This window comes from Cibotium barometz, chromosome 8 (genome assembly GCF_041138505.1).
Source record: "Cibotium barometz isolate CiBa-2024 chromosome 8, ASM4113850v1, whole genome shotgun sequence".
Taxonomy (NCBI): Eukaryota; Viridiplantae; Streptophyta; class Polypodiopsida; order Cyatheales; family Cibotiaceae; genus Cibotium; species Cibotium barometz.
Window position 1 is genome coordinate 18,932,797 of NC_141053.1, and position 10,073 is coordinate 18,942,869.

At 40.7% G+C, this 10,073-nt stretch overlaps 1 protein-coding gene across 3 annotated transcripts; it reads left to right on the forward strand.

The window, feature by feature from the left end:
- The first annotated feature begins 294 nt into the window (after window positions 1–294).
- LOC147635999 (uncharacterized) lies at window positions 295–2,058 on the forward strand. Of its 3 annotated transcripts, none has more exons than XM_086801445.1 (2): window positions 295–1,040; window positions 1,541–2,058. In XM_086801445.1, the coding sequence occupies exon 1, from the start codon at window positions 441–443 to the stop codon at window positions 1,035–1,037; it is 597 nt and encodes a 198-aa protein (XP_086657571.1). In that variant the 5' UTR covers window positions 295–440; the 3' UTR covers window positions 1,038–1,040; window positions 1,541–2,058. The 3 variants fall into 3 exon arrangements, with proteins under 3 accessions (XP_086657571.1, XP_086657570.1, XP_086657569.1); XM_086801444.1 differs by lacking the exon at window positions 1,541–2,058 and adding an exon at window positions 1,364–1,502; XM_086801443.1 differs by lacking the exon at window positions 1,541–2,058 and adding an exon at window positions 1,152–1,266.
- The last annotated feature ends 8,015 nt before the right edge of the window (window positions 2,059–10,073 follow it).

Genomic DNA, 10,073 nt, shown 5'->3' on the forward strand with positions numbered 1-10,073 from the left:
CCCTCGTGAGTGGTGCAAAATATGTCATCTGGAGAGCTTACCTTAGGAGATGCATATGCATGTTCTCGATGTGGGTGTGCTAGCTCTCTCATCTGTTGCATCCGGGGCGGGGGGCAGGACGGCAGGTCGTGTAGCCCGGCTGAGAGCAAAAAAAAAAGAGGCATATCATAGGAATTTGATGAAGAAAAGAAGGGCGGTCTCGTATGAAGAGGGCCTTTATTGGATAATGGATTATCCTCTTTTGATGTAGATATTTTCAAGAGTAAAAGAGGAGATATTTTCTAGGCTAAGGAAGGGGATAATGCTGTGTATAAGAACCCCATTCAAGATTTCGCATGCATTTTCCACACCTGGCCTTCAGGGTTTTCGTTAGGGTCTTTAGGGTTTTCTGAAGCCCCTTTGTGGAGAGCTACCCTAGCTTCCGTGTCTCTAGTTTCACCATGAGCCCAGCAGGGATGCTTCTGGCTTCACCGGCAGCCCAGGCGAGCGCCCAAGTGCGCAGAGTGGCAGGGAACCCATCTGTGGCTTCAATGTTGGGTGCTGCTGGGAGAGCCCAGTTGAAGCCCTTCTTCAACACTGCAGGTAACGGAGCTATCCCATCTTGCAACAGAGGGGCTTGCAGGTTAAACATCTCTGCTTCTTACAGTTCGAATCGCTACAACAGCAACTACAACGACTATTATGATGATATAGTGGTGGATATGGACCCCGAGAAAATGCTGAAGCCAGGTGACCCCAACACATACCAGGCCACCATCAGGAAGGCCATGCCTGTGGGGTACTGGGTCACCATGCCCAGTGGGCGGGAGGCCTTCCTGCCTGCGCAGGATCTGGGGTTTTTGGGCGGCCTCGAAAAGCTCAGGCAGATCTTCCAGCCCGGACAGGAGGTCACTGTGCGTGTGGTCACCAGAGGTGGATCGGGGCGTGAAGTGCTGTCTTTGAAGAAGCCTGACCCCAACAAGCCCGACCCCCCGCCCAAGCCTCTCAGGAAGGAGTTTGAAGGTGGCCGAAGACGCCGCCCCTCCCAGTACTCTTAGGAGGTCAGTGCCTTCCTCTTTTATGTAGATCTGCCTTCTTATGTAGCCTCTTGTCTGTGTGGCCTTGTATAACCGTCAAGTGTCTGCTCTCTGAGTCAATGGGTTTTTGTACAGGTTGAACTTTTAAGGCAGATTTATGTAGCTTGCGACTGTGTTATTGGTTTGTCCTAATTAGATGCCCTTTTTTTCCAACTTTATTGTCTTATCTAATATGGTTTTTCATGCGCAATGTTGGTATGCATCCTTACTTCCCTGCCTCTGCTGCACAGTTCAAGTTAATTATATGTTCATTTGTTCATTCATGTATTGCTTGTTTCCGGCGGTAGCGCCGACATGTAAAGACGGTTACCTTAACCTTTTTGGGCACTCTCTGCTCTAACAAGCTTCACGTATATCGGATGTGGACCTTATCTCATTGCACAGCCAGTATCAACATGATAGTGTGGTGAATGCACAGATTAATTTTATCAGTCTAATGTTGCAGCCTTAGGCTTTGTGGGCAGACTGTGCAGGGGTTTTACCTTGATTGTTCTAGTAGAAGAGTTTGGAATGTTGAGCAGTAAATCCTGTGAAGTCAAATAGAGGCAAAATTTTTAATGTTGGGTAATGAAAGATGGAGTATATAATTGAAGGAAAGGTTGTACAGAACGCCAAGTTCTCACTGGCAAGATTATGCAAAAGAGGAAGTGACTGGTGCAGGCTTTTGATTATGAATATGTGTCTGTAATAATCAGAGTTGTGCTTGAAACTGAAGTGTACTAGGGCACACATGTTGATAGATGTTGGTGTAGCTTCTGCAAAGTGGATGAAATTTTAACCCTAGGAAGATGGTTCAACAATCGCATTGAATGTGGAAGGTATTAGCATAGCAAGAATTGTGTGGCACAGTTTGGGTTTTGTGAAGGTTATATGTCAGGGAGATGATACCCATGATTAATGCTCTAAAGCAGGGCTATGTGGTTAATACGCTCTAAAGCAGGGCAATGTGGTTAATTCTATAAGAAGACAACAATTTGGCACATATTGCCCTTTGCTAGGGCAAACTGCACCCCCTCTTCTTTCATAATCCATCATTGTTAATTGTAACTTGTATGCATCAATAGAGCATCATTTGTCAAAGCAGTATAAGGTCGTGCAGGTTAATATCATAGGGCACAGTGGGTGTCTTGATGATTTCTCGATCTTACGGTGTGTAATCTTGAGGATGAGTGAGTTTGTCAATAACTGATGTCTGAGGGTACTTCGATGGAGTTACTTTGCACATGTACTTTGCGAGTTGATCACAAGAAAGAATACACTCTTCACGCCATGTTAATGGAGTGAGGGGGGAGGGGGAACTCAACAGGTATAAGTCACTAGCAGACACAAGGCTTCTTGTGCACCACAAGTTGACAATGTGAATGTGTCTACCTTGGCTTGCCTCTTGGGTGGTCTTTTCAATATGTTTAATGGTTGTATTTTGAGTTGTGGCAATGTAGGTTGTCTCGCTCTCTCTCCCTCTTTACACCTTGAAGAAAGAAAATTTTCAAATACAATTGTGGACTGTACACACTTCTCTCTCTCTCTCTTCCCCCCTCACACACAGAACACCAGAAAATATGAGAGTGGCAACATCTTATAACAAAATAATGATAAGGAGCATCTTCAAATTGAGTCCATGATCCTTATTAACAAAAAAGATAAATAGTTTACGTTTTTACTTATGAAGGAAACTATCTAATTGGCAATACTATAATGCAGGTTGCACTTTAGAGAGTATTACTCTATTGGCAATACTGTCTTTGAAGAATGAAGTAAAAACATCAACAGTTCGATGAAAGAATGAACAAAATAGGGAAATGTACGAAGTTAAAGAAACCATCTAATTGTGAGAAACGTAATCTAGTTTTTGCTTTGGAGAGTACTCAACTATGGATAATGCCTCACTTGGATGAATCTAAGATGGTGATGTGTATTTCCATCACATTCAGCAAATAGTGTAGTTTTTTCTTTCTTAAAAGAAGTCCATTGTGCACCTATACAAAAATACATACATACTAAAAAGAAGAAATAATGAAAACGTAAAAGGAAATGCATGATAATAAATCTTACCACAAATGAAAGGACACTTTGTTGAAATATGTCACATCAAATCCCAAAGCTTGTGGTTGAGCTCAGTCGGTTACAATCATATGTAGTTGAGTACCCCTCAAAAGAGAACACAAATCTCATGGTTGCATGTGTGTGAGGTAAAGGTGTAAACCAAAATGGTGGCTACTCAGAAAATCAAGTTATATAATGCATGTTTCAAAAACAGTTTTAGCTTGAAATAAATCGAAATCAAAAGATGTCATGCGTTTAAGAGATTCTAGCCCCATCTACTACAATTAGTGTCAAATTTGTTACCTTTAATGCTAGAGGATTGGGTTCTTGTAAACATGGCTTCGTTAATTGTAGCTCTTCTTATGGAACCTCTATATTCTTCGAAACATCTTTGGCCTCTTTTGCCTTACGCTCAACTCGTAGTCCCTATTGTGATGGGGATGGTACTTGAGTCATTTCTTTTATTGGGGGTTGCATTGGTTTCTCTTGGGGCTTCTATGTCACTTTTGCTATTTCTCCATGGAAGAGGAAAGGCTTTTGTTTTTAGGACCTTGGTGCGGAACATCCACAATAAGTATGGCTTGAGGCTCATGAATATGATACATTCGATTCACATGTGAGGAATGATCATTGAAGAGAAAGGGGTTGGGGATAGAGGCATGTCTTCTTGTACATATTCTTCTTGTACATATTCTTCTTTTGAATATTTCTATCCTACCTTAGCTTCACCTCATTGGAGTCTTCTTGACCCCAGGTCCTTTCTTCTTCTCTTCCATACTTGCTAATATTGTTTTAGTGTTGGCTATGAGTACATTTGCGTCTTTTAAATCCTCTAAGACGTGGCTCTATGGGTTGTAGCTCTTCTTGTGGCACCTTTGTCTCCTTCAGAGCATCTTTGTCCTCTTTCATCTTGCCCTCTACTCGTAGTTCCTATTGTGATGGGGAGGATACTTGAGTCTTTTCTTGGATTGGGGGTTGCACTGGCTCCTCCTGCGGCTTCTCTGTCATTGCTACTATTTCTGCATGGTAGAGGAAATGCTCTTGTACTTGTACTTGTTGCAGAACTTCCATAGTAGGTGTGGCTTGAGGCTCAGTGTGAATGTTACATATTTGATTCATATGCTAGTAGCGACCATTGAAGAGAGGGGGGTTGGGGACACGGGCATGTCCTCTTGTATATATTCTTCGTCTGAATCTCCTAGTCCCGCTTCATGGGGGCATGGGAGGTCCTTTCTTCTTATTCTCTTCCATACTTGCTAAGATTTCCTTAGTGTTGGCTATGAGCACATCTGTTTCTTTTAAATCCTCTAAGACATCTTCTTGGCTCATTGTTACTAGTGCGGGAAAAGGCTCTTTGGTGGGGAGCGATGTACCTATAACATGGCTTAGAACTTTTGTTAGTAGGTGCACATTTACTACTTTGTTTTGGTGTTGTGGCAAATATGTATACAACTCCTTATGTAGGTAGTAGGCCCAATCATCTTTCAAATTCATGTGTATCTTCTGCAATTTGTGAAGATTGATCTTGTTATATGGGTCTATGGGCTTAATTTGCATTATCATTGAAATTGCTCTCCCTTAATTCATCCCCTTGACATTTGAGTACTCCATGCCATTGTTGTAGAAGACATTTTCCTTGAGCATGGTATCAACAAATGGTAGGTCCTTTCTCTCCACTTGACGTGTATGGGTGGGTGGGGGTAGCTACATTGCTTGTCGTATGTCATCTTCTTTGATCATAATGCTTCTTGTGTGCCTATATGGAAATGTGACCTCTATTGTCTTGGTCTTCTTATCTCATAAGTCTTTGTGAACTCGGCACAGAGTGAGACATTGATTATCTTTGGTTGCCGTTGTGTATATTGATCTAGCCCAATTGCTTCTAGCTTGGTCTTGACTTTTGGTGTTTCCAAGAAAAGTATGCATTTCAGTGAAAGGTATTAGAATGAGACCTTGCCTTTCTGTGTTGGCACATCTCTGTTGATGATGGTGCTGGCCACATTCTCAAGGTATGGGCCTAAGAGGGTAAGCTTGTGTGCCTTGGAGGCTCTCTTATTTCCCTTCTTGTTGGTTGGGGTGGTTCTGACTTCTCCATATGCTTCGAGCTACAAAGATGCACTATCAGAGTTCTCATTCTCTTTTGTAGAGGGAGTCATCTTGTAACATTGAAAATCTGATATATTAGCCCTGGCTGGGTAGGGGGGACTCCTACCAATCCTAACTGGTTGGGACTCCTCTCTTGCCTTGCATGCCCTGTTTTTTTTGGAAGTTAGTGTGTTACTGATACAAGTTGATGTTAGTGAAGCTTTTTGCATGATCTTTGTTGCTCTCGATGAGTTTTTGTCAAGCATGAAAAATCAGCCTAGTCTTTCATCACGGCCATGCTTTTCACGCTATTCACACCGAAAAAAAGGTTACCAATTTTAAGTAAAAACATGTTAGAACGATTTAGTGATACATATGGACTTGAGATTAAGTGCATGTAAAACATTTGTAAGAGTTTTGATTTACATGAAAAACCACTTTGGGTTTTCACTGTGTGAGTATTTGGAGATATTCACGTTGAAAAAATGTTAGTATTTGATGATAAAATGTTGTTAGGATGATATAGTTAGTCATGAGAATATGAAATCAGTAGGAAACAAGTTTCTTCTAAACAAAATTTTTGACATGAAAAACTAGATTGGTTTTTCACACGACCTTGAATAGATATTCATACCAAAAAAATTATATCTATTTGACAAATGTGAGATGCATATTAGTAATGTAGTTGATGAGATGAAGTTAGGAACACATGTAATGTTTATGATTTTTTGGGAGATAATCATGATAAAAAAAAGTTAGTTATTTGGTACAAGATGATGTTAGAGAGATGTGTTAGGGCCAATAGAGGTGAAAGATGGTATCATTGAAGTTTTCTTAAGGGTTCCATTTTTAGTGCGTGAAAAACCCATTGCTTTCTAGTTGGTTGGTTTGATGGATACAAGTTCTTGGAAGCTATTGGAGTTTGTTACTTTGAGTGGTCTTTCCTTAGTGTAGATCTCTTGGCTTGTTGGATCGGGTTATTGCCGAGGATAAGCATACTCTAGAACTTGGGGAGCAAAGTTGTACCGTTATTCTATCTTCCTTTGTTTGCACTTGGAAGGTCCATTCTTTCCATTATATGGGACAATCAGTTCCACACCAATCCATGCTCTTCCTAGCAACACTTGCTCCTCCATAATACCTACAAGCATAACATATATACCTTTCCGGCCACATGGCTATTCTTGACAAGAATTTGCACATTTAAACAACCTTCAACTTTTAGCACACTAGCATGGAAATTGCGAGCCCTTGTATTAGTTGGTGCCAAGTCTGGTTTACCTAGAGCTTCCCACGTTTCATAAGGTATTAGATTGTTACTTTCTTTTTTGTTGATTAGATCTATGCTTGAGTTGTAGTTTCCAACCACAGGCACTTGAATATTGACCCTTACAAGTTCAATATCCAAGTCATCATTCTCCATGGATGATATCATAGCTATATTGGTTTAACAATGTTTTTCTCACCCATTATTTTTCTTCGTTGATTCTATCCTTAGCCTCTTCTTAGGGGAGTCTTTTAACCCTATCTTCCTCTTTCTTTTTATGTATTTGAGAAAGTATGTCTTGAGTAGGGGGTCCATAATAAATTTTCAGCTTGCTCCCATTGATGTACCCATCGGTCTGATACCATCAAGGCATGGGTGGCCAAGGTAATGAAGGATTTGGCCAAGGTAATGAAGGATTCTCTCAAAGGAGGTTTTTTAATCTTGATGCCATGGCAACGAGCACATTATCTAAGGCAATGTTAATCATGGGTGTAAGAAACGCATTGGATGTAATTGCAGGGTAACGGTGTCCAAGAGGAGAAGTCCAATTGGTAGTCCACCTAAGTCCAATAAGAGAGGAAGGGGAGAGGGTTGAAAAGGAGAGTGGAGTAGATACACAAGAAGATAAGGGGTTGGAAATAGATGATGGAGTTGTTGATGTTCTTTTGCTGACACAAGGGCTATGATAGGGAGAAGGAAAATGACTTAGTTGGGAGGGAGCGTGAGATGCAGATAGTTCCATTTGTTGTGAGGCGAGATTTGAACCTTGGTTTCCTCTAACAAGAATGTACTTGGGATCTTTGGTGTACAATGTGAGTTACAATATATCTCTTCCTTAATTTCTAGCTATGTATACTTGCCCTTCGTTGTTATGTTTTACAAGAATTGTTGTGCACCGTTAATGCTCGTGATGATAATAGGTGCAATTAACAAAAGATTTGCATAAGACACTTGACGTCCTGTGGGCCACTCTCTTGGGAGGAGGAGCTTAAAAAAGTTACAGCATCCACAAAGATAGAACTCATGAGAAAATATAGTGATAGGATGGGGAAGGTATGGATTACTATTGTTACAAATGATGATATTATAGTATACTTCTATGTGTGGAGATCTTGTTTGATTTCTTTATCATTATTTTAGTTGCTTCATATGTCTTGGCTCTAAAGTGGAATAATGATAGCTATGCCAATTTGGAGAAGTTGAACCTTATTGCAATTGTGGATGTGTCTGTAATAGCGACAATTTTGGAGACCAACAAAACTACCAGGTTTATGTTTGGTTTGCCAAGAGGTGACCATGATTACCAAGGGTATGTGATCAAAACTACGTAATAATGTTGAATGAATCCATTTGGGTGAAGCTATTGCTTTTAGTGTTTCATGATTATTCTTTTTATTTTTAAGATGGATTGCAGGTGAGGTGGTTTTGGAGAAGATCCTCCAGAGAGAAGAGGAGGTTCTCAGTGACTAGGTCAACATGCTAGATGCTCCTGTTTTGCCTGTTGTTGATTGTTTGCATTGAGGGAGTTTTATGGAGAGGTTATGTTGGAAAAAAGGTGGACAACTATTTGGTATGGTGAAGCGAGTAGAGAGCAAGGATAGGAGTGAGGAGATGAAAGAGCTTAGAAAACTGAATTTGTTATAGATGGTTGCCCAAAGAGTTGTCTTTAGGTTTATTCTTAGCTTTGATGCCTTGTAATTTTATATGTGTTCTTTTGGTATCTTGTTGAAAGGTTGGAGTTACTTTTCCTTTCTTGTTTGTTCTTGTTATTTCCTTGTTATCTTGTTGATTGTTATTGGTGTTTTGAGTAGGTTTCTTGCTATTAGAAGCACTTGGGCATCTTTACATCTATTCCACTAATTGTTAGACAATGGCTAGTGATTGATAATATCGACACCACCATGTAACCTCCATACATGAGGTGTCTCACTAAGTGGGAATTACACCACTGTCCATGGTGGATAGATATGCACAAGGGGGCGCTACTTGAGAGAGAGAAGGAGATGTATGAGGACTTTAAGAAGAGTTTTGCACGTGTTGGTGTTGAGGAGAATAGATTTCAACCATCAGGTAATAATTTGTTTTGTTTTGTGTTTTGTATTAATGGTGTTTCTTATTTGGTGCTTATGTTTAGTTATGGTGTTGTTTGTGCATTAAGAATGCACTGCAAAGAAGAAGGATAAGGAGGTGATCAAGGAGAGTGCCAATGAGATTGAGTTAGAGAATAGCATGAACCATGATATGGGTCAGTTTATTCCTAATTATGGATGGTTTTTATTTCTTGGAATAGCTAGTTCTTTTTACCATCATGTTGCACTTTGCTCTTACATTGGGTGTTTTGTGTGGGTGTTTATGTAGATGTTGCACTTCTCTTCCATTGGGTGTTTTGTGTGGGTGTTTATCTAGATGTTCGTCAAGGTGTCCTCGTATAAAAAAGAACTATTTATTTTGTGTTTTTGCCTCCATCTCCCAATGGGTTAGTTGCTCGAGGTCAAGATCATAGATGTATGGTGGTTCAGGGGGACTACATTGCCATTGGGAGGGATTTCTCTCTAGGTCTCAAGAACCCAGTCTACACAGAGATCCATGAACATGTTCTAACATGTTGGTGCAGCTGTATGGGCAGAGAAGAAAGGTAGACCTATCTCTTGGGCAGCGAATTCAGTTTTTCTTCATCTTCTATTTGGTGGTGTACATGTTGGTGGTGCACACACTCCTCCTTGAGATATGTTGACAGAGGTCCATGTTAGGTATGGCTGTGCATTGGCTTCTTCTTCACTATCAGACTTTGAATGGCTCTTGATTGTTGCATCTTCTTTGGGTATTGCTATTGAGAAAATATTCTTCATTTATCTTTTCTTGACTATTTCTTGAATTGCAAATAGAGTTTGGTAGTGTTTCTTTGTTTGGAAAGTTTGGGGATTGGGTTGATTGATAGATATTGTCGAGTTTTCGACTTGGAAATTTGGCATCGAGTAATTGTGGTTCATCACTCGCCTTATGATTATGTAGATATTGCTGGCATGAGGACTGAGGTTTGTTACTTTACCTATTTCTAATGATTCTTTGAATTTTAGGAATATAGATTAATGCTTATTTTGATCAAACAACCTTATGACATGAATGGCTCTTCTTTTAGTGCTCAACATCTATGTTCGTTGTGCATCAACTTGGTATGAATCCTCCCCTATATGTCTCGGGGATAGCACACCGCTTTTTAGAGTCTCCAGATGAGGCCTTTGGATACTTTGACATATCATCACATGCTTGCTAACAGTCGAGCTATGAGCATGCAGACGGTTTAGATTTGCATGGTGCCTTGGAGATGAGCTCCACTTTTGTGGGGTGCTAGCTTCTGTGCTGGCCTCGAGGCATAGGCTTGGAGTTTGGATGTGGGACTGCATCCGTTCTAATGGGTGGATGTGCATGGCACTTGTTGACAATGATGAGAGGGTCTTTAAAGACTATGTGTCACCTATCCTTGCGCATCCGCCGATGGCATCAGCAAGGCGAGGATATGGTGGATCCTCTAGGTGGGGAGATCCCTTACAATTAGTGAGCACCTTCCCTTCAATCACTTTGGATGCATTATGCTTGTATGG